The 25120-nt window shown below is 35.3% G+C and overlaps 1 protein-coding gene across 4 annotated transcripts in view; it reads left to right on the top strand.

The window, feature by feature from the left end:
- The window catches only part of SCN2A (sodium voltage-gated channel alpha subunit 2), a 139905-nt gene extending 114785 nt beyond the window's left edge, over positions 1-25120 (top strand). For all 4 annotated transcript variants that reach the window (XM_025275753.3, XM_025275757.3, XM_044934488.2 and 1 more), the window contains 9 exons: positions 3661-3815; positions 4952-5125; positions 8573-8695; positions 9889-10170; positions 11435-11488; positions 14058-14195; positions 14540-14644; positions 19636-19906; positions 21461-25120. In XM_025275753.3, coding sequence (XP_025131538.1) covers positions 3661-3815; positions 4952-5125; positions 8573-8695; positions 9889-10170; positions 11435-11488; positions 14058-14195; positions 14540-14644; positions 19636-19906; positions 21461-22656 — 2498 coding nt within the window. In that variant the 3' untranslated portion in view covers positions 22657-25120. The remainder of the gene's footprint in view (positions 1-3660; positions 3816-4951; positions 5126-8572; positions 8696-9888; positions 10171-11434; positions 11489-14057; positions 14196-14539; positions 14645-19635; positions 19907-21460) is intronic.

Here is a 25120-nt window from a genome sequence, read left to right as displayed (position 1 = left end):
GATAAGCAAGAAAACCAAATCATACATATTTCTCTCTGCCTTTAAAAAATAAAAGAAAAAAATTTAAGTTGAAGGAGTAATTTATTGTTTACTGTTTTGTCAGGTTATAATGGTACGAATTGATTAATTTACATTTAAAGCTGTCCATGAACACTTTGCCATTTGATATTGGAACACATTCTTAAATAAATGTGGTTATGTTATTAAAAAGGAACTGTCCATGAATAACAATTACCTGTATCTGTCAAGGTCAAATATATATTATTAGTTCTGAATGATACTAGATAATCAATAATGAAATATCAAAATATACTGAGTGATACAGTATGGGGCACCATGTCATTGGAGTAATACTAAGAGGATTTTGTGAAGAAAGCTAAAATTATGTTATTTGAGGTGTGGATCAGTTATCTCTGGAACAATAATGTGTACCAAACCACTCAAAACTTATCATATAACAAAAATCGTATCTTTGCTCACAAGCCCATGGCTGGCAAGATGATTTTGCTGATCTTGGTTGGGATTAGTCCTAGAGCTGAGGTCTTAGATGAGACAGTTGCCTGACTCAGCTCCATCTACACACTGGCCCAGGCTTGTTCTCATGGTGAAAGCAAAGGAGTGAGAGAGGACGCCTAAATGCCAAGCACTCATCAATCCTCCACTTACATCAGGTTTTCTCAGTCCTGTTCACCAAAGCAAAAGTGCCAATCCAGATTCAATGTGGGCGTGTACTACAAACAAAGAGGCATAAAATATTAGTGCAATAACACAGACCATGACAAATCTCTATTGTAGGTACAGAACTGTTTCTCTAAAACCCTAAGAATCACTTCATCCTTAACTCATCTTTTTGGTTAATATCTATTTAATAATTCATCCTATGTCTTAGCCCCAAATTCAATATCATATAATAAATGCTTAAACAAAAGTTAATTTTAATAATGATGATAGTAATGCTATTTAATTACGACTAATTCTAGAAGTGTTCCCTTCATTTTCATTTCATTTAAGAACATTAAAGCTGTTTAATTTGAACTTTAAGCTAATTTTAAAAATATGTGATTATGCAAGTGTCAAAATTAATGTCAGTAGATTTAAGAGTTTTGCAGATGAGTACATTACATACACCTATTGCTTTTGGACTTAAATGCATTAGAGAAAACAAATATTTATGTATTCATTGTCAATTTTTAAATTATTTCAGAGGAAGAGATATTTTTTCAGCATGTTATGAGGGAAGCCACTTTTTTCTACTCTTTCCTCCAAAATTTTGCACATATATCAGTGAAGTTAGTTGAGTTTGAAAAAAAATTATGACTTCACAAAACATTCAAGAGGTTAGATATATCACAAAAATAATTTATGTAGCATTAGTTGCTATTCTTTCCCAGACAATTAGCTTATTTTTAGGGTCACAATATATTAATAATAATATTTATGGTAATATCAACATTTGTTTTTTGTGAAGTTAAAAAACATTTCAGTATGAAGTATAACCAACCATAACATTATAGAACACAATAATAAAAAATACGTAGACACTCACCAACCAACGAGAAGGCAATGGCAACCCACTCCAGGGTTCTTGCCTGGAGAATCCCAGGGACGGGGGAGCCTGGTGGGCTGCTGTCTTTGGGGTCACACAGAGTCGGACACGACTGAAGCGACTTAGCAGCAGCAGGACCACCAACCAACTTTAGCAGTTTGAATATTTTTGTTTTATTTGCTTCAGGTTTTTTGCTTAAGAATAAATCAGATACAGATTTGACCCCTTTTGGACCCTTTCCTTATCCAATCCTTTGCTTCCCTCTCAGAAATGAACCAGTGTCCCAAATGTAGCATTTATCCTTCCTGCTAACATTGATCTTTTTATATTGAACAGTATTTTTTCATCTCATATCCTCTTTAGGGGAAAAAAAATAATAATTTCAGTTCCACCTAGTTCATTACAAATATTTTCAAGGCATGTTACTCTTCTTAATCCTTTGGGAGACAGAAATGTGAAAAAGATCAACCTCAAAGAAACAAGAAATATATGCTATTTATTTATTACTTGAAACACTAATAATATTTAAGAGGACTTCACTAAATTTTCATGAAACAAATTATATGATCTGGCTGACATTATAAAGTAGCATCTGATAAATATCTGTGCATTAAAATATTATGCTTCTTCAAAATGAGGTTTCTACTTTTCTATTCCTTGAACAAGAGCTCTCTGTCAGAGTTAAACCTCTCTGTCAGGGATCTTCTCTTTCCCATACCCAGCGCCCCATATACACGTGCTGCCAGGTCCTGTTACTTAGTAGACTCTTTTGCCCCTGACCATTGTCACCTCCATCACCCTTGTTTTCACTTTCTTTCATGTTACATTGACTGAATCTTCTAGACTCTTGACTACTTGTCCATCTTTTGTCTTCTAGCCGTCTGATGCCTTGTACAGGCATAGATCATTCTAAATCAATATTCTTATCAGGTAAATCTTCATAACCCCCAAATGAACCCTTCAGTGTTCTCCCCATTAGATAGCACACAAAATCTAAGTTCTCTAACTGAATCTTTCAGGTCCTTTTCAGATTGGCTCTAGCTGTCTTTTCTGGTGGTAATTCCCAACTTTCTGCTTCATACAATTTCCAAACTTCCCTGCCACCAAACTTTATTTATTTCATTGCTTCTCTATTCCTTTGTAGCTCTATGTACTAGAGCTGATTCTAACACGTCCTTCAGAGTTTAACCCCAAATCCACTTCTGTACAGCTCAGTATTAGGAGTTAACCTGCTGGTAAACTCTAACAAGATTTTTCTTTCTATAACTATGATATCTATTGACAAATCTTCCCTACTTGAAATGCATACTATGTTTAGAGAGACACTGTGTTTTGCATATTCTAGTATTATAATTGTCCAGTATAATTCCTTGAATAAACAAGTATGCAATAAATATTTGTTGAGAAGCCTTTGATCTAGTAGACCACAAAGGTGTTTGTTACCTTATTGCTGATAATGGCTGGAGTTGCAGAAACATACATATTCAATAATAGTAGGATCTTTATATCAATTCTTGGTTATCTCTGGTTATCTTATTTAGAGAAGTATTGTGAAACTTTCCAAAATTCTATTTAGTGAAGTCGCTCAGTCGTGTCTGACCCTTTGCGATCCCATGGACTGTAGCCTACCAGGCTCCTCCATCCGTGGAATTTTCCAGGCAAGAGTACGGGAGTGGGCTGCCACTTCCTTCTCCAGGGAAAATTCTATTTACTTGTGACTAAAAGGGAAATGTTTACATTGTATCATTAAGTGAACTAATTAGAAATCACATATAAAGTTCAAATATGAGTGGAATTATAGGATAGGGATAGGATGGGAATACTAACCTTTGGTGATTTCTTTCTTTCTCTTGTTCTGTACTGAGGTTTTATAATGTAATACATTATACTATATTATTAGACCATTATAATAGCCCCATAAGCACTAAAAAATAGTTTTTGGATGAATGATTTTAAAATGTGTAGATGATTTCTATGTCTACAAGTGAAAGCCATCTTAAAAAATAAAGTTATTTATAATGTATCAGGTAATAATGTAGGTGAATCTCCCACCCACACAAATATGCATAATCAAAGAGTGATATTTTTTCTTCATTTGCTTTGACATATTTTAGACTGTGTGCGGAAGTTTAAGTGTTGTCAGATAAGCATAGAAGAAGGCAAAGGGAAACTCTGGTGGAACTTGAGAAAAACGTGCTATAAGATAGTGGAGCATAACTGGTTCGAAACCTTCATTGTCTTCATGATTCTGGTCAGCAGTGGGGCACTGGTAGGTAACATGATCTGCTCCTTTACTTTTACCTGAAACCCTTTACCTTTCCCCTCAATCAACCTCCTATTGCACAAGAAGGTGTTTGTGAAGATGAGAGACATTGTATGATATTTTTAGCACAGTGTGAGAGGCTCGCTAAGTAGCAACTTTTATTGTTCTGCCGTAGGCCTGAGATTGAATCAAATTTAGATCAGTATGATTTTTGGTGAATATTTAAAGTACGATCCTTCTAACTTTTAGTCATCAGAACCAGTTCCTATTAAGAATCAATATGTAGACAGGGTATGGGATTATCAGCTAAATATCAATCTGCTTAGCATAAGCTCCATTTCTCTGTTCATGCCAGTTCACTAGTGCCATCCACATTGAAGGGTAAATAGAGTAAATTACCCACAAGCAGCAAAGAGAGATCATTACAGACTTATTTTATATCTGATTTCACTCAACAGAATGGTCAAAAAACCAACAAAAATAAAAACCAATTTCTCCTTTCTCCTTGATCCAGATCACCAAGTCCTGATAGTTTTTCCTGTAAAAGGATTCAATTATTAATAGACAAATGCTCTTTTCATTCCAGAAGACCCAGGGACTCCTGCAAATGAGTTCCCTTGCCCTTTCCAAAGAGCTCTGCAGAATAGTGGCAAAGGGAGGTTGCCACTAAGGGACAACTATATTCATGCTCAGATTGAGCTAGAGAGATAGAGAAAGCAAAAGACTAATCCCTGCCCCTTCCCCAAGCTAAGGGGACTCTTTGTCTTACATTTTCATCACTAAATGGGTTTAGGGTTACAGTCAAGCAACTCTGCACTGAGCAAAGCATATATGCTTGCAGATGGTTTTGTGTCTCCTATTGTATACAGAAGCAGCTGGCAGTGTCTCAAAAATTTTAAGCTCTGATGGGATATCCTGACACCAAAATTTAAAGATTATTTGAATTAATTTGTTGACTGAAATGCCCAGTTAAGAGTCACTTGCATACAGATAACTATAGAGCAAAATGCAGCTCTGGGAAGCATGAAGTCTTCCAGTCTTAGGCGCCTGAAAAGATGCTTGCAAGCATGAGTTTTTCTAATAAAATACCAATTAGAGAGAGTTTATGACAATGAAATTCAATGGAGTTTTTTCACTTACAGGCCTTTGAAGATATATATATTGAACAGCGAAAAACCATTAAGACCATGTTAGAATATGCTGACAAAGTCTTCACTTATATATTCATCCTGGAAATGCTTCTCAAGTGGGTTGCATATGGCTTTCAAGTGTATTTTACCAATGCCTGGTGCTGGTTAGATTTCCTGATCGTCGATGTGAGTATTCTGCATGTTATTGTTTCATTTCACTGGCCTGTGAATGGTAACTTCTAGTCCTCGCTTGGTGTCTGGCACACAGTAGGCACTCAGTACGACTGCAGGACCCCAAATATAAATGATGGGTCCCATCTTCCCAATAAGAAAATGTCCTAAAACATTTTTTGCCAGAGTTTCACAGACAAAATAGTTAAATTAATATTTAAAATCCCAAGTTACACAAAACAATATATAAATGTAGAAGTTTTGCTTTGTCACTCTCACATATAACTGTATTTAAATTCTTCACGGGCATCTTTGATGTTCGCATTTTTGTCATCTCCAGAACCTGTTGCAAAGCGTGTCCCACAGGCGGATTAGTAATCACAAAGGAATATGAAAGTCCAAGTAGCAAGAGACACCTCTTGATTTATATGATTATAGAAACAGATTAGCTATGGGCCAATTACTTAAGAGTTTTATGAAACTATATTGGTGTTGAAAATAATATATTAATAAGATGCAGTGCCAGAAAGTAAGAGGCTTTAAAAATATGAATATGAGTTTATTCCCTTACTTTTGAGGGAAATTTTTGAAGAAGATCTTAACCAGACAAAATTTTAAAAATCAATTTTATTTAATTTTGAAGATATGCTTCTTAAATGCCTTTAAATTAATAGTTAATTTTGTCTAGATATTTAAGGCCTTTTGTCTAGGAAAAAACTAGGAGAGCCAGAGGGAACAAGGGCCAGGAAACCTGGAGGGAGGGGATAGAATGATACTCAGATTAATTAAGAAGAAAGACACTGAAATTTTTAGGAAAGAAAAACGTGTGTTTTAAGTACTGAACTTTAAGATAATATTCTGTTGATTATAATAACTCCTTGGCAATTAAAGAAATATTATGATATATAAAATTTACATATACTAGAAAAAGAGAAAAATGGACTCTTTCATGGAGAAAGTTAGTTTTTATAGTTGTAGGTGAAAAAAATTCAACTTAATTTAGTAGGAGCTTTCTATTCACCAAACAGAATTAAATGTATATGAAATAAAGAAATTTCTTTGAATTTAAGAGACTAAAATATCTTTTACTTTTGCTGAATCTGCATAAAGTAAGCCTATTACTTATATTAACATATAAAGCTACATGCAGAATTATATCAAAAGTTTACTGGCGATAAAATGACAATAATACTTTAAATCACATGTGTTTGAGCACTACGAGCAAAAGAAAAACATACCATGAAAATACCAGTTCTTTTATTTGTATAATGAGATTATGGATGATACTTTATTTTCTGTCTGTAGTTATGATACATGTAAATTTTTAATAAACATATCTTATGTTTACTATATCCATGTAATAATAAAGGCATTAAGTCAACACTACCTAAATATAAGGAAAATCTTAAGAGAAATGTGTGAGCTGCTGTTCATGTTACCTAGTGTATTCTGATGTTTACCTTCTTGGATTTAAGAAAATTATTATGATAATACATTAAGCTAATTAATGCCTTGATTTATATCAAACATGTTTATCAATCATCTATTTTGTATGGAAGAGACAAATATGTATGCCATTTTCTGGGCCTATGGGAGCTTACAGGCAAGTAGTGAGGATAGATATGTATACAATGAGAAGATGACATCTCTATTAGAAGTTTCATGTGCTTCGCTGAGGAAGAAGCACAGGCTTCATGAGGACAGTGCAGTGTGAACTGGCATTTGAAGGATGTCAGTGTCAGCAGATGAGGCAAGGGCATCAAAGCCTTGAAGACACTGCTACATGCCAGGCAGGGCTTGTTCGGCCACCAAGTAGTCCTATAGGATAAGCTCTGTGCCACAGAGTGAGGAAAAGTAATTGGTTGATACTTTGTAATTGGTTGACAAGAAACTTAAGTTGGAGAAGAGGTTGAAGGACCTGAGTGCCATTCAAAGAGATTTATTAATAGATCTATGATTTAGTGATTGAATAAAGAAGCTATTGAAGAGTTCTCAAAGATACTTTTCTGTTCAAAAGTATCTATGGAAAGTGACAAGAAAAGCTCACCCAAGAAATTTGCTGGAGATGTCAGTGATGGAATGGAAGAAAATTACTATTTAGAGGCCAAAAAGAGAAGACCAGAAAGAGAAGATCTACATGTGTCTCCTTTTCATATTTAGCAACACAAGACACATAAAATTGAATGTTTACTACTTCTTTAGCCAATAAATACTGCCCCTGTTCAGAATTTTTTTCTTATGTCTAACTTTTATTTTTCATTCTTTAATTTATACCTATCTCTTTTTCATTCTGGCTTCAGAGAAGATAAAGTACTATAAGTCCTCATGTTTTATACCTAGAAAATCTTCCCAATAAATGATAATTCAGTAACTTTATCTTTCATTTGTCTTTGAAGAGATTTGCAAAGCCTAAAAATTTAGATTTTAGGAAAAATATAGAAACTCCTTAAGAAAATTTTATAGATTAAATTTTTCCAAATTTAATGGTTTTTCTATTTCATATTGCATGTGCAAAATTAGTTTGAATAAGTCAAGTTGTGTTGTAAAATATTTTTATGTGCCTCATTTACTTGTCTTAAAAAAATGTAATACCACTAACACCATATTCTTAAAAGCTATATTACACATCTGTTTTCATTTTCCTGCTTTTGGAATTCAGGTGCACTTTAGGAGAAAATATCTTTTCTTTAGCTTATATAGTTTCCATGAGTTTTCTATGTATTTTCAAAGGAAATCAGACATTTCTGTGCCACCTGTGGCAGTTATTCTTTTCCTTTTTCGCTGTGATGTTACAACTTGTATCAACTACATTAGCCATCAGTATAAATAACTAAAGAAAGCATTGTTCTGACAATTTCTAATTAGTTATACTAAAATCTCAACTTTTTAAACTTAATGATTTCAGTTTTCCGTAATGAATGATCTTAGGCCTTCACCCTGACATTTACAAGACTAAAGCACTGTTTAGAAATCTAGATCTTTCTGAGTGTGTTTATATTCAGAGTCAACTGTGTTGTGCATACTTTGCTTGCATACTTGTACTAGGTTTTCTGTTCTCTTTCAGGTCTGCTAAATAATATGAGAAATGATAAAGTTTTGTAAATCTATAGATGAAAATGTCATTTTGGTGTCATTCTTTTTCTTTCTTTACATTTAATTCTTTTAAATTTTCTTGTCAAGAATCTTGATAAAAAGAGCATATATTGCTGCTGCTTTTTCATTAAGTTTATAGCAGTGGTTCTCAAAGTATAGTTCACTGGCCAGTATCATTAAGCCTAAGTGGGAACTTAAGGAAATCCAGATTCTCAGGTCTCATCCGAACCTTGGCCAGCCATCTGTGTTTGCAACAAGTGATTTTGATGCTCACTAAGGTTTTGGAACTGGTTTATTGCATATAGCAAGGCTGTTGTGTAAGCTTTTTTGCCTATAAATAAGAAAATTGTGTTGCTTTTTTCTGTATAGGTCTCATTGGTTAGCTTAACTGCAAATGCTTTGGGATACTCAGAACTTGGTGCCATCAAATCCCTCAGAACACTAAGAGCTCTGAGGCCGCTGAGAGCTTTATCCCGGTTTGAAGGAATGAGGGTAAGACCAAATGCTTTAGTATTTGTTGGAATTGTAATTGAAAACAGGGTTTCCCTGATGGCTGAGGTGGTAAAGAATCTGCCTGCAATACGGGAGACCTGAGTTCCATCCCTGGGTCAGGAACATCCCTTGGAAAAGGGAATGGCTACCCACTCCAGTATTCTTGCCTGGAGAACTCAATGGACAGAGGAGCCTGGCGGGCTGCAGTCTATGGAGTCTCAAAGAGTCGGACACGACTAACACTTTCAGTATAAACTGCTGTTTTGAACCTTAGACGTGACACATCCAGGTTAAATTTGTATTCTACATTCATATTCATGTAACCAATCAATCAGTAATATTTGTCAGACATCCATAAATGACACTGTTGGAGGCACTCACACAACATAATGCCTGAATGATGGCTTCTAATTAGAAGCAATGAGATTGCTTCTACCTAGACTTTTTTACTCTGTGGGAAATTTCTAGCATGTTGTGTAGACTTCTGATGTGAGTCAACATTAGTTATGTTCATTTCAGTTTATAAATGTGAAGGAAATCCCACTCACTGTAATTTGAAACCACCAAATCATTCCTCATTGTTTTTCTTCCCTGCTCTATATGATGTCTTCTGAGCCTTTTAAAGTCCAACCCTGGCCTTTTTGCTCTCAAACAAAGGCTGAGCTAGCTAAAAAGTAGGTCAGCTGTGGAAATCTAACACTCATTTAGAAAGGTGGTACAAAGGAACCGGGAGGCATTTGTACTGCCAGTTGTCATCCCCTGAGGCATAAAACCTGAGACTACATACCCTCAGCACTGAGGAAATGATGATGCCCTGTCCAGGTAGGTTTGGCCATTCAAAAAGGAACTTTTAGGTGTTTTGTGATGTTTTAAAATAGTTACTTAGGATTTTCTTTGAATGTTGCAGACACAACCAGAAATGGATGATATATGGAGGTATATGTGCTTCTGTATTTGTGTGTATATGGTATCATAGAAAGGAATGGCTAACTATTAAATTCTTTTCAGCTTACCAATTTAAAAACCTGTTTTACAGTAGCTATTTTAATTTTTTAAAAAGAGAATCAAGCTTTCAGTACTAGAATGATTTTTATATTTTCTCTGTTGAGTTTTCATGTATAATGACCTACATTTCTAGTTCTTCCATAGATCTGACTCTTTTCACTTCTTTCCCCATCTCACTGCTGTGCCAGGTCGTTGTCAATGCTCTTTTAGGAGCCATTCCATCCATAATGAATGTACTTCTGGTTTGCCTGATCTTTTGGTTGATATTCAGTATCATGGGAGTGAATCTTTTTGCTGGCAAGTTTTACCACTGTATTAACTACACCACTGGAGAAATGTTTGATGTCAGCGTGGTCAACAATTACAGCGAATGTAAGGCCCTCATAGATAACAACCAAACTGCCCGGTGGAAGAACGTGAAAGTCAACTTTGATAATGTGGGACTTGGGTATCTTTCTCTGCTTCAAGTAGTAAGTAACCACTTTATTATTCACTGTGATGTGTTACTAAAATGAATATAAAATTCTTCTTACTCACTGTTTGCAATATATATTTCCTTAAGTCCATCTGCCTAGATTCTTCCTTAATCATGGACGAACTGTCTTTTCTGCACCATGTTGGAGACTGGATGGCTGTATAAAGTTTAAAGTCTCCCAGACTATGCCTTAGGTTTCCAGAACGAGTCTCTGTTACTGAAATTTCTATGTAGGTTCCCACTGTCTTCCCCAATCTGAGCAAAGTAGAGGCATTGGCCCGAGGATGGGATTGGAAAGGTAGGGGAGGGGTGGTAGATTTCTGTCCTTCTCAGACACCAGACAGTATCTAAACCCTTGGCAAGTCTCTGCTCACCCAACTTTCATGAACACCATAACCAGATATTCCCCCCGCATGGACTCCTACCTTGATTTCCATCTTCCTGCCTGTTGCTTGAATGCTTTAAGATAGGGAGATTGTGCTCTTGCAAACAAAAACCTTCCTATCAAATCTATTATGCCTGCTATAATTTCATAAAACTCCATTTAGCTTCTCAACTGACCACTCTAAGTCATGTTCACACACTCCCTGAGTTGATCCACTAACACGATACCCAACACTAGATGAATTCTGCAGGGTCCTGTGGCATTAAGAAACTGAAAAACAAATGTGCATGACTTGTCTTCAGAATTACTATGTCTCTTCAACCAAAAATTTTAAAAAGTAAATTGCAGTTAGGTATAATAGTTTTTAGATTATAAAGTTTCTTCTTACAGAATAATTGCCTCAAAATAGTATATTTGGCAATTTCAAGAACAAACCATCATGATTAGTGATTGGTGATAATATCATTTAGAAAAGATAAGCAGAAAAGACAACCTTAAGATCAAATAATGCAACATATTTTTCAGTTTGTCTGAAGGTAATACTATATATGTGAAATTTTTTCATGTTGCATTCTTGTATATATACATAAGAGTCAAAGGTTGTTGATAATTGATTTTATGATAGCACATTGTTATAATCTATCATGATTTAAGTATAGATGTTTAAGTCACATAGAAAGATGTTATGAAATATGAAGGAAGAGATTTCAATGCATATGTTTTAAAACTTTGCCAAAAGAGTTTAAATGTTAATTTCAAACTATTTTATATACCTGTTTTTGAATAAATCTTGGTTAATAAATCTGATATTTAGTCTCTTCTAGAATTATAATTTGCGAGGGGAAAAAAATTCAGTGGTGTGACTTTTTTTCAGGCCACATTTAAAGGATGGATGGATATCATGTATGCAGCAGTTGATTCACGAAATGTAAGTCTATTTAGAGGAAAAACTGTTTAATTAGATCTAGTGACTATTTCTACAGTGTTGTAATTTACTGATATTGTCAATAAAATAAAACCATGGGTCAATTTATACAGAATATCTGCATCAGAAAAATAAAATATTCAACCTTACATTACTTCTTCCAGTACTTAATTTGAATGTATTTCTCTGTTCACTGTGAATGTTCTAACATATCTTTCCTAGTATCTAGAATAGCAACTGGCACTTAAAAATTTGTAGATTCTATTTGTTCTATTTGTAAATAGAGACATTTTATTTTTGGTTCTAATAGTTCTAGCCATGAATTAAAACCCCTTATAGGCGCTCTCTTCATCTGTCTCAGATTTCCTCCAGCTTTTGATATTTTTTTGTGATAGGAAAGTCTGAATAATGATAAAAGAAAAAAAAAACAAATATAATCATATTTCTTTTTGGAAAGTAAGATTTTATGATAGAAAGGGCTTTCATAATGTATCTTACACACATCAGCACTTTAGAAATTTTTTTGTGGTAATCTCCATATAATTTCTCACTATTTAACAATAAGGAAGGAAATCATGTTTTAAAAAAGAGATTGGTTTCTCATATATTGTCAGAGCATAGTAATTAAGCTCAAGATGTTATATCCCTGACACCAAAAACATGTGGTAACTTAGAGAGAGTTCCTGAATTTTTTTCACCTTATTAAAAAAAAGAAACTATAAGAGCTTGACACCCTGCATTTTATCTTTTTTATTATCAGGAGTCCCATTTATAGGCTCTTTTGAATAATATTAATAATTTATAATTTATTACCACTTACTGTGTTAAAGGCCTTCTTACATTATCTCATTTTCTACAGTAGTTTCCTACCTATTTGATTAATTCAAAGTTCTCTCCACCTTTCTAATCAATAACCTCCATGACATGCAAATTACTTTCGGTTTCTTCCTTAATAACTTAGCAAACACTACTGTATTTTGTTGTTCAGATGCTCAGTCATGTCTGACTCTTTGCATCCTTATGGACTGCAGCACACCAGGCTTCCCTGTCCTTCACTATCTCCCAGAGTTTGCTCAAACTCATGTCCATTGAGTCTGTGATGCCATCCAACCATCTCATCCTCTATTGCCCCCTTTTTCTTCTGTCTTCAATCTTTCCCAGCATCAGGGTCTTTTCCAATGAGTCGGCTGTTCTCATCAGGTGGCCAAAGTATTGGAGCTTCAGCTTCAGCATCAGTCCTTCCAGTGTTGATTTCCTTTAGGATTGACTGGTTTGATCTCCTTGCAGTCCAAGGGACTCTCAAGAGTCTTCTCCAGCACCACGGTTTGAAAGCATCAGTTCTTCAGAGGTCATACTAGTATATAATCCCTCAGCATTCAAACACATTACAAAAGATGAAATTCAATTGGCTTCTAAAAGTATGGAAAGTTATTCACCCTTACTCTTGTTTAGTCAAGAGAGAAGTGCAAATTTAAACCAAAATTAAATATTACCTACATACTTTCCTGATTGGCAATATTTAAAAGTCTGACAATGTCAAGTACTGCCAAGAACTGCAAGAACTCTGGTATGCTGGGGGTGGGGTGGGGGAATGGGAAAACGGGTAAATATTCCTTTAAAAGGCTCCCTGGTGACTCAGATGGTAAAGAATCCACCTGCAGTACAGAAGACCTGAGTTCAAACCCAGGTTCAGGAAGGTCTCCTGGAGAAAAGAATAGCTACCCACTCCAGTATTTTTGCCTGGAGAATTCCACGGACAGAGGAGCCTGGCAGGCTACAGTCCATGGGCTCGCAGAGTCAGACGCAACTAAGTGACTAACACTTTCACTTTCATTTCTTTAAGAGTTGCGCATTATCAACATTATTCATACTTAAAAAAAAAAAAACACAGAACTGTGTTGGATAAGAAAGCACATCATTGTTACAGAAACAGTACTTAAGACCTGCTAAGTACAATGGATCAATAGACTCATTTTCAGAATGGAAAGATACTACTGATGTACTTATGTCAACACATATGGTAATAATTCTAGTCTAGCAAGAGAAATATATAACAGAAATCAAACCCTTACTCTTACCTATTACTATTGGCCAGTTTCTATTCTAACACTTCTCAGATAGTAATATATTTAGCCTTCTGAACTACCATATTAGAGTTGGTTCTGGGTTTTTTTTCCATTTTAAGGATGAAGAAACTGAGTCAGAGAGAGTAAAATTTGAAAAATTTTAACAAAAACTAGTGTAACTGTAGCATCTCTTCTGTAGGAAGAGGAAGTCCTCACCCCGCATGCCCCACTGGGGTCTTAAAAGTGCATTCATATCCTAGGCATTTATTGGATGAAATGAATTTTAATTATTCAGACTTTTCTATGAGTTGTTTCATTTTCTCAAGTCAATGAAAGGGTTTGGAGACTCTTTAATAAGTGTGTTAAACTTGATCTTTCCTAAAATCTGTTTAACTTTTTAAAAATTTCCAGTGATAGAGATATGCTTTGAGAATTGAAAATTCACTGATGTCTTTTCTATGAAACAAGTTTTAGGTCTAATGGTTATCATTTTTTATACTTTGTAGGTAGAATTACAACCCAAGTATGAAGACAATCTGTACATGTATCTGTATTTTGTCATCTTTATTATTTTTGGTTCATTCTTTACTCTAAATCTTTTCATTGGTGTCATCATAGATAACTTCAACCAGCAGAAAAAAAAGATAAGTATACTAAAACTTCATCTTTGCTCTAAAGTGCTAAATAAACATACCACAATGTTTCCTTTTGGCTCCAAGTGCAGTCATCAAAAAGAAAGAATATAAAATTCAGAAATTATTTTGACTTAATCATCTATGAGTTTTTAAGTGATCAGCTATCTGAAAGTACTGATATTTCCAGTACAGAAATATGACTAATTTACATGTTGAATATATGCATATCTAAAATACATGTTAGTTAGTAACTTTAGAATAGAATGTGGAGACATTTTTGACACAATTACTAATATGGATTTTATAGCTAGCAAAGAACATGATTTTTACAAGTTTTCCTTTCATTTCTTTACTTTGGAGGTCAAGACATTTTTATGACAGAAGAACAGAAGAAATACTACAATGCAATGAAAAAATTGGGTTCAAAGAAACCACAAAAACCCATACCTCGACCTGCTGTAAGAATAGCATACTTTCATCATTAATAAAAGCTATGTTTCTATCACTTTTATAGCCCAAATTGCTAGATACTAATATTTGTATATTTGCAAAACGGTTTCTGCCTTAGCAATGTGACCAGATAGCCTCAATAGTCTAAGTATTTGGTATTTTTTAGATACATAATACATAGAAATTATGTAATATATTTTATACACAGATAAAATATACATAAGTAAAAATATTCAGGCTTATATACCAATATTATTATATTGGTATATATATTATTATATATATATATAATATTATTATTATTATAATCCTAATACCATAGGATTGACGTCACTGAGGAGCTTCTAATAATGTAGAGAAGAAAACATATTCATATATACATAGTGTGGAAATATTGAATGTTCTCAGAGTGCAGTGAGGACCAATTGGGATAATTGATACATCTTGGATATGCCCCATATTCTGTCCAGCTCTGCAGATTGAATGGAATCATTAATGAAACAAGTCATAGGTCTTGTTTGTTCCTGGTTTTTAAGAAAAATTTCCTATTTCCTCCAAGCATCTTGCCCTAAATCAGATGACATCATTCTCTATGGCTTTTTATGGTGATTGTGATTGTATATTTGCCAGTGGCTACTGGTCTGTTTGGTTGCAGCAAGGAATTGTTGTCAGAAGAGTCCCTGAGTTCTTTTATGTTTCAGAACTCCTCTCTGAAGGTATACATGGTACAAGGTAATCAAGTGTTCCCCAGGAATCATGACTCTATGACTCCATTAGTGATGATGTAAAACTAGCTAACCTAAAACTGGCCATGCCCCTATTCTGTTTGTAAGATAGCCAAAAGCCCAAAGAAAATAGATAGTAATATTGGACAAAACATAAGGAATGTATAATTTGAGCCTACTTTTTGAGAAATAATACAACTTGAATGGATAAAGGAGAAAAGCAGAGTAATGACTTATGTGAAAAAACAAACACTCCAAAGTCATGGAAATAAATATTGCAGTGGAGAATAGCGATATATTTTTGAAATAGTAAGTAGGAAACAAGGTTTTCTGGGTTAAATGAGTCAAGCCCACTATGAATCCGAATAAATCCATCTTAATTTAGCCAAGTAAAAATATGATATCAAGTGAACAGCATGGTAATGTGAAGAAAAAGAGATTTTTAGAGACTGGTATGGGGGGGCAGGAGGAGAAGAGGACGACAGAGGATGAGATGGCTGGATGGCATCACTGACTCGATGGACGTGAGTCTGAGTGAACTCCGGGAGTTGGTGATGGACAGGGAGGACTGGCGTGCGGTGATTCATGGGGTCACAAAGAGTCGGACACGACTGAGCGACTGAACTGAACTGAACTGATGGGAAAATGTTAGAGACAAAGTAATGCTGGGCCTTAGACAAGAAGATGAACCCTTACATACAAGAAGATGAGTCCACAATATAGGGTCATGCCAATAGGACTGGAGATAAATGAGCCAACAAGAAGGCTCAGTGGGATGAGGAACCTATAAAATATAGGAAAGGCGGGAGGAGATATAGCTAATAAAGAAAGTAAAGCAGTTAATGTTTTGTGAAATTACTGATTCTGTTAATGTAACTGAAAGTCCTGTAAAGGCGTTTGGAAAGGTGGGGTCTTATGAATATGGGATAAGGATTTTAGAGTTGTCATTGTCATACATAATTCAGCTGAGCTCTAAAGCATAGGTTCATTTTTGAAAGATAATTATAATATACCAAAAAAAAAAAGTGCTGAGCGTGAAGCCTTGTGCACGTCACCATTATAGAAGAGGTGAATCAGTGAAAGAGTGAGATTTATTAGTAAGGCAGCACATACATGTAGATAATGAGAAAAAATTATAATGGCTGTTTAATTACATCAGATAACATGTAGATTTACTTTAGTAGGAGTAGGGATGCACAGGAAATGATTAGTGAATTTAGCTAGAATATTATTGGCAACAATTTGGCAAATTAATTCATTCATTTACAATGTATGATGCTAAGCATTTGGAATTAAACACTAAACAGAGAGTCTATTTGGTAATCAAATAGTCACACCAACAAATAGAAATATCCAAGAAGGAAAGAATCCATTTAGCTATGAGAGCTGATAAGAAAGAAGGGGCTGATTAATCAGGGAAGGCTTTACTGAGCATGAGCCTAGGCCTGAAGAAGAATGAGGAAGTTTCTATAGGCCATGTAAGAAGAAAAGAGGGATGTATATGTGAAGGTCTTGAGGTAGGAAGGCCAGTGAGGCTGGAGTGCAGAGGCTGGGGGTTCATTTGGGACATGGTGACAATGAACAGGGTAGGATGGTCCAGATTTTTCTGGGCTTCTTAGGCCACATTAAGGCAAGTCTTTGTCCTGAGAGCAAAGCGAAGCCATTGAGCAGAGCCTGGTCAGCTTGGGTGTTGTGACTGTCACTGAACCAGCATTGACAGAGGCAGCGTGTGTGGTGTAGACTCATTGTGGAACTATTTCAGGGGTGACAGTTAGCCTGAACCGAGTGGTGTGGAGATGAATAAAATGGATTTGTGAGCTATCATAGGGATGAAATTAAAAGGTTTATTAATTGAATATGAGAAGTGAAGAAGGAAGCAACAAAGATGACTCATGAGTTTCTGCCTTACACGCTGGATGAAGAGTGGTGTCACACAGAATAAGAAGTAGGGACATGAATGGAGAAAACAACTGGAGATGCTAGTTTACAGAATTTGAAAATCAAAAGGGGACTCTGAAAGAGAATGAATGTTAGAAGTAGTAGTAAAATTTCTAAAGTAGTAAAGTTTCTAAAGATTGAGAGATTAGTTTCAGAGCAAAGCAGCAATTCTAGAGAGGAAGAGATGGAAGAGAAAGGGAATAAATATAGAATAAAACTGCACAGGATGTGGCTCAAAAACAGTGTAGATTAGGTTACAGAGGAAAAGGGATTGAGTCCTCCAATGATTTTGGAGTAGTATATAAAAAGATAGGTGTGGAAATCAATACAATATAAAATGACAAAGAGGTAGAGGAGTTTCTTTATAACAATTGACTTTGGTGTTCTCAAAAAAGAAGTAAGATTAGAGGGCAAGAGAACAGGAAATTTCTGAGAAGTTTGAAATTATCCTGGGAGCAAGTGAGGGACAAAGGATTGCTAATCATTATGAAGAGCCAAGACAAAGTGAGAGAACATAAGCCTTAGTGAACATGGCTTCCAAGACTATACAGCTTCCTCCAGCATATTCTGAAATTTAAATTGGAGACAGTGACTGTGTAGTGGAGTTGTATGTTGATCTAACCCACTGGAAAACTAAATGGGCAAAGAATCTTAAGAGATTTTTACTGAAAATGCTGATATGAACATAAATAGCAAGTTGCTGCTTTTCAGCCATTTTGAATCTGCTTCACTCTAGGTGCTGTATCTGTGGAAGAAAATTGATTTTTTAATTAAATAAAAGCAAACCATTTGCAATAAAATGTCATAAATTTTATGAAAAATGTAAGCACAAAATTGTCTGAGATCAGAGTGCTTAAAACTTAAAACTGTGTTAGGATGCACCAGACTGAGAAGGGGAGTCTAATAATGCCCCTTGACAGAAGCATTATGACAGAGGAGATGGATAAACAAGATAAAACAGTATGGTACAAGAGTGGTAGCAAGTATCAGAAGGGTAGAAATAAGGGGAACATAACCAGATTTGGAAAGGTAGACTTCAGTACCCAAGAGCTAAGAACAAGGGGCTTAGACCTGGAATTAGATGCATTTAAGTTGAAGGAGGCGCTCAAAGAACAGATGCAGCTGAAACAATGTAAGTCCAGTCCATTGGGCTAAATATGTATTCAGAGAAAATACATGTTTTATTTATGTATTTATTTATGCAAAAATAAAATGTTATTTTTGCAAAATATAACAAACCAGTACTATTTGATATCCCAGAATTCCAGTATGGAGTAATGGATGCCTCTACTAGTCAGGCAGGGGCAAAACACTAGCACAGAGAATCCAGACCAATAAAGGCATCCATCTGGAATGCAGACTATGAGCGTAGATGCAGCAGAAGCTCTGTAGTTCTAGTTGAGAAGGTAGAGGACGACCTAGCAGAGGTGAGCCAAGATCCAAGCTCTAGGATGAGGAATATTGAGCACATAGAGGTGAAACGAAGAAAAAAAACAGGGCCCAGTGAACATAATTGGTTTACAAGATGAGGCTTTAACTTCATAAACAAGACATAAGGCTAGTTAGTGCTTAGAAATTAGGTCCAGATTGAATAGGGCGAAGTTTGAACATCTAAATTTTAAGCTATACTTTTTTGAACGATGATTTTATTCTTGTAGCAGTTACCTCATATAAACTTCACTCTGTTTTCCTTTGTCTTAACATCTTACATAACCATAGATGGGTCAGCAAAACTAAGAAATTTACCCTGGTATGATAGTATTAAATAAAATATAGAATTTAACTGGATTTTACCAACTATTCCACCAATGTCCTTTTACTTGAACTATAATTTTAAAAGGATCTTCTCAGCTGAACCTTAAGGTAAAATTTAAGATGCTGTGGCTTTGCTGCGCATAGTGGGTGGGGAATATAAAGGAAGAAACTAGGGTGGAAATGACCCCAAAAAGCTAGAAAAGTATTTATTCATTAGTTCTTCAAAGTTAATTTTGATGCTCACCCCAAACATAGAAGATAACAAAGATTCATTATAGTGACCAATATTTGCTATCTACTGTACACATGGTTATGTTTTAGGCACTGAGAAACTAAAAGGTGGTTCTTAACATAAAGTCAGTTTACAAAATCTGCTATCATAAACAGTATAAGTAGAACAAATACCTTTTGGAAAGAGCTGGATATTCCAGTATACAAAATTTTCTTCCAAGTGTAAACCAAACATGGAATGTTTTGTAATAAAAGCTGTATTTTCATATTGTTATGTTAAAATCAGATAAGTTGGACTTGATTTGTTTTTCAGTCTCTAAGGGAATTTCACATACTCTTTTTTTTTGCAGAACAAATTCCAAGGGATGGTCTTTGATTTCGTAACCAAACAAGTCTTTGATATCAGCATCATGATCCTTATCTGCCTCAACATGGTCACCATGATGGTGGAGACTGATGACCAGAGTCAAGAAATGACCAACATTCTGTACTGGATTAATCTGGTGTTTATCGTTCTGTTCACTGGAGAATGTGTGCTGAAACTGATCTCTCTTCGTTATTACTATTTCACCATCGGATGGAATATTTTTGATTTTGTGGTGGTTATTCTTTCCATTGTAGGTAAGAAGAGGTGCTTTCACACAAGTGAAATTTTTAAGAGTAAAAATTTGTGTTTTAAAACTTTTATTTTTCATTAATACTTTCTCATTCATCCCAAAATTTCAAATAAAGTTTAATGAAGAGTCCATTCTCAGCTTGTCATTTATCTGTGTGCTGTGCATGAAATTATATGAAAAAAAGAGAATTTATATTATTTATATTTATATTATACATGCAGCTTTCATGTATCATCTTGTCCTATGCCAGAAGAAAATAACTGCAACTTTGGCATAATAAACAGTCATACTCCTGTGGTATAGACAAGTATTGCTCTGAATAAACAGTTCACACACATGTACACATATTAATCAATAGAAGTAGTCAAATAATTGTCCTTGATAATTGGAATAGCATGTTGTGTGCTTATATATATTCACGCTCAAACAAGCCTCATGTCATCTTTGGGTTCAGATAATTTTCTACAGTGTGTAATATTCTTTTTCAAAAGTAGACATTTTGTTCAAAAAAATCAAAGCAGATTCATTTCATCAATACATATTGCTTGTGTGTAGGATGTTAAATCAGGTGCTGGAAGTAAAGTTCTGCCTGTTTGAGGAAAGAGAACATACACATAGAAAAGTAGTATTCCACTGTGTATATACTTTTGCTGGTTAAACAGAACTTTGAAATAAGATGTCACTCCATTTGATCCCAGTGATGGTGCTATAGGGAAGGAATGTAGTGATTAAGGGAGGGGACTCCTGGGTTATACAGACCCGACCTGGTGCATCCATGTTTTCACTCTTTACCAGTTCTGTGACCTATGGCAAGAGGGATCTCATCTCTCTGATCCCTGGTTTCCCAAGAAATATTTTTGTAAAGTGGTGTTGTGAGGATTAAATGAGATTATGAAAGTAAATGCACTTAGCACATATCTATAGCACAAAGAAAAGACTTAGTAAACGTTAAGCCTAACCACCACCAACAAAACTATTTAATAGCTATTATCACCATTTGGGAATGCATAAAATCATTGCCAGGATTCAGTCCCAAGTATGTCTGTCTGGAAAGCCTGGGTTGTCTCTTCTGCCACATCCCAAATAAAACTGATCAAACCATCTGAGAAGAATAAGTCTCATATTCCTAATCTAAAATCACATGCTTTATCCATTAGTCCTTATGCAAATACTAGTATAAAACTAGTATATCAGAAACATAAATCCATTTCTGTACTTCATTACCATATACATTGTGTCTTTTGGTATATGCTTGACTTGAACCAGGAAAAATGACCATTAATACCTTCAGTTAGTATAAAACTGTTACTGTTATAGCACTAAACATACCAGTTTCATTTTGCTAAATGAATATTGCAGATTATATATATGTAAATATGTGTGTGTGTACCAAATTCTCATGTCCACATTTTATAAAACTAGTATGTGCATGTGTGTATGTGTATACCTAATTCTCATGTCCACATTTTGTAAAAATAGTGCTTATCTTAGAAATGTACATTTTCGTTTGCTGCCATTACATATAACATGATTTTTGTTGTATCTTGGCTTTCCATAGGTATGTTTCTGGCTGAGCTGATAGAGAAATATTTTGTGTCCCCTACCTTGTTCCGAGTGATTCGTCTTGCCAGGATTGGCCGAATCCTGCGTCTGATCAAAGGGGCTAAGGGAATCCGCACGCTGCTTTTTGCTTTGATGATGTCTCTTCCTGCATTGTTTAACATCGGCCTCCTGCTCTTCCTGGTCATGTTCATCTATGCCATCTTTGGAATGTCCAACTTCGCGTATGTTAAGAGGGAGGTTGGAATTGACGACATGTTCAACTTTGAGACCTTTGGCAACAGCATGATCTGCCTGTTCCAGATTACCACCTCTGCTGGCTGGGATGGATTGCTAGCACCTATCCTCAATAGTGGACCTCCAGACTGTGACCCTGAAAAAGATCACCCTGGCAGCTCAGTTAAGGGAGACTGTGGAAACCCGTCTGTTGGGATTTTCTTTTTTGTCAGTTACATCATCATATCATTTCTGGTCGTGGTGAACATGTACATTGCTGTCATCCTGGAGAACTTCAGTGTTGCTACTGAAGAAAGTGCAGAGCCCCTGAGTGAGGACGACTTTGAGATGTTCTACGAGGTTTGGGAGAAGTTTGATCCCGATGCCACCCAGTTCATAGAGTTCTCCAAGCTCTCTGATTTTGCAGCGGCCCTGGATCCTCCTCTTCTCATAGCAAAACCAAACAAAGTCCAGCTCATTGCCATGGACCTGCCCATGGTCAGTGGGGACAGGATCCACTGCCTCGACATCTTATTTGCCTTTACAAAGCGTGTTTTGGGTGAGAGTGGAGAGATGGATGCCCTTCGAATCCAGATGGAAGAAAGATTCATGGCATCGAACCCCTCCAAAGTCTCCTATGAGCCCATTACAACCACTCTGAAACGCAAACAAGAGGAGGTGTCTGCTATTGTTATCCAGAGGGCCTATAGACGCTACCTCTTGAAGCAAAAAGTTAAAAAAGTTTCATGTATATATAAGAAAGACAAAGGCAAAGAAGGTGAGGGAACACCCATCAAAGAAGATATCCTCATTGATAAACTAAATGAGAATTCAACTCCAGAGAAAACCGACATGACCCCTTCCACCACGTCTCCACCTTCCTATGACAGTGTGACCAAACCCGAGAAAGAAAAATTTGAAAAAGACAAATCAGAAAAGGAAGACAAAGGGAAAGATATCAGGGAAAGTAAAAAGTAAAAGGAAACAATATTCCATTTTGTGATCAATTGTTTACAGCCCGTGATGGTGATTTGTTGGTGTCAACAGGACTCCCACAGGAGGTCTATGCCAAACTGACTGTTTTTACAAATGTATACTTAAGGTCAGTGCCTATAACAAGACAGGGGCCTCTGGTCAGCAAACTGGGACTCAACAAACCAGAGAAACAGCATCGACAGGAGGTTTCTGTGTTCACAACCAGCTGACACTGCTGAAGAGCAGAGAGTAATGGCTACTCAGACTCTAGGAACCAATTTAAAGGGGGGAGGGAAGTTAAATTTTTATGTAAATTCAACATGCGACACTTGATAACAGTAATCGTCACCACTGTTTATGTTCTAACTGCCACACCTGCCATATTTTTACAAAATGTATGCTGTGAATTGGTCACTTTTTTTTTTAATTCACAGGTTGTTTACTATTATATGTGACTATTTTTGTAAATGGGTTTGTGTTTGGGGAGAGGGAGTAAAGGTAAGAAATTCTATGTTTCTCTATTGTATAACTGGATATATTTTAAATGAAAGCATGCTGCACTTCTCATTCTCATGTAAAAAAAAAAATCACGTCACAAAAGGGAAGAGTTTACTTCTTGTGTCAGGATGTTTTCAGATTTTTGAGGTGCTTAAATAGCTATTCATGTTTTTAAGGTGTTTCATCCAGAAAAATTTTACTGTGCCTGTAAATGTTCCATAGAATCCACAAGCATTAAAAAGTCGTTTTATTTTTACATAATTCATTACATATACATGTATATATGTATATGTGCATGTATATACATATATATGTATACACACACAGACACACACACACATATACACACACCATTACATAGTCATTATGAGTCCTGGCAGCATGACTATAACATTTTTGATAAGTGTCCTTTGGCGTAAAATAAAATATCCTATCAGTCCTTTCTAAAAACCTGAATTGACCAAAAAGCATCCCCCACCACCACTTTATAAAGTTGATTCTGCTTTTTCCTACAGTATTGTTTAGCCATCTTCTGCTCTTGGTAAGGTTGACATAGAATATGTCAATTTAAAAAATAAAAAGTCTGCTTTGTAAATAGTAATTTTACCCAGTGGTGCATGTTTGAGCAAACAAAAATGATGACTTAAGCACAGTATTTATTGCATCAAATATGTGCCACAGAAGTAGAGTTTGCAAGCTTTCAACAGGTAATATGATGTGACTGGTTCCATTATAGTGTGACGCTGTCACTGCTGCATGTTTATCTCGCCTCTGCTGCTGCATCTTATTCCTTCCACTGTTCAGAAGTCTAATATGGGAAGCCATATGTCAGTGGTCAAGTGAAGCAAATTGTTCTACCAAGACCTCATTCTTCATGTCATTAAGCAATAGGTTGCAGCAAACAATGAAGAGCTTCTTGCATTTTATCCTTCCGATCTTAATTGAATACTCTATGGTAAAAAGCCCAATGTACAAACAGGTTGCAAGCTGCTTAATTCTGTTGAAAATATATGGTTAGAGTTTTCTAAGAAAATATAAATATTGTACAAAGTTCATTTTATTTTCTTTTTCAGCCTTTTTGTACATAAATGAGAAACTAAAAGTATCTTCAGGTTGATGTCACGGTCACTATTGTTAGTTTCTGTTCCTAGCACTTTTAAATTAAAGCACTTCACGAAATAAGAAACAAAGACTAAAATGCAGTGTAGATTCCTGCTTTTTATTAGTACTGTAAACTTTGCACACATTTCAATGTGAAACGAATCTCAGACTGAGTCCAGCATTTATTAGCTTTCATAGTGATGCCTTATCATCGAAAGAGGCTTAAGGAACGATGAGTTGATATTCTTGGCATTGCTTGAATCAGATGGTTCCACCTAGTCTTTCTATTCAGTAAATCATCAGTCTTTTCCAGTGTTTGTTTACACAGATAGATCGTATTCTTACCAACCCATATGACATTAGAACTTTATCAGATACGATATGAGATCCAAGCTTTATTCCACAAAAATCATATAAATGAAATTATATTACCAGTCATAGCAAAACATTTTGTGTTTCTTTCACAAGCGACATTAAATATAGATTCTTTATACTAAAGCTATTGACTTGTAGTGTGTTGGTGAAATGCATGCAGGAAAATGCTATTACCATAAAGAACGGTAAACCACATTACAATCAAGGCAAAGAATAAAGGTTTTGCTTTTGTTTTTGTATTTAATTGTTCTGTCTTTGTTTCTATCTTGGAAATGCCATTTAAAGGTACATTCTATCATGTAAAATGATCTATCAGAAAAAAATGTAAAAAATACACATGAAATATAATAATTCACCTTTAAATTTTTCATGGAATGGAAAGTAATTAAGAAGAGTGTACTGGATATCTAGTTTTAATATTGGCCAAAAACCTAGATATGGTATTGGATAGAGTAGTGGAAAATTACATAAATTAATAAAAAATTGACTAACA

The sequence above is a fragment of the Bubalus bubalis genome, chromosome 2 (assembly GCF_019923935.1).
Source record: "Bubalus bubalis isolate 160015118507 breed Murrah chromosome 2, NDDB_SH_1, whole genome shotgun sequence".
Lineage (NCBI taxonomy): Eukaryota > Metazoa > Chordata > Mammalia > Artiodactyla > Bovidae > Bubalus > Bubalus bubalis.
This window is presented reverse-complemented; position numbering and strand designations above follow the sequence as displayed.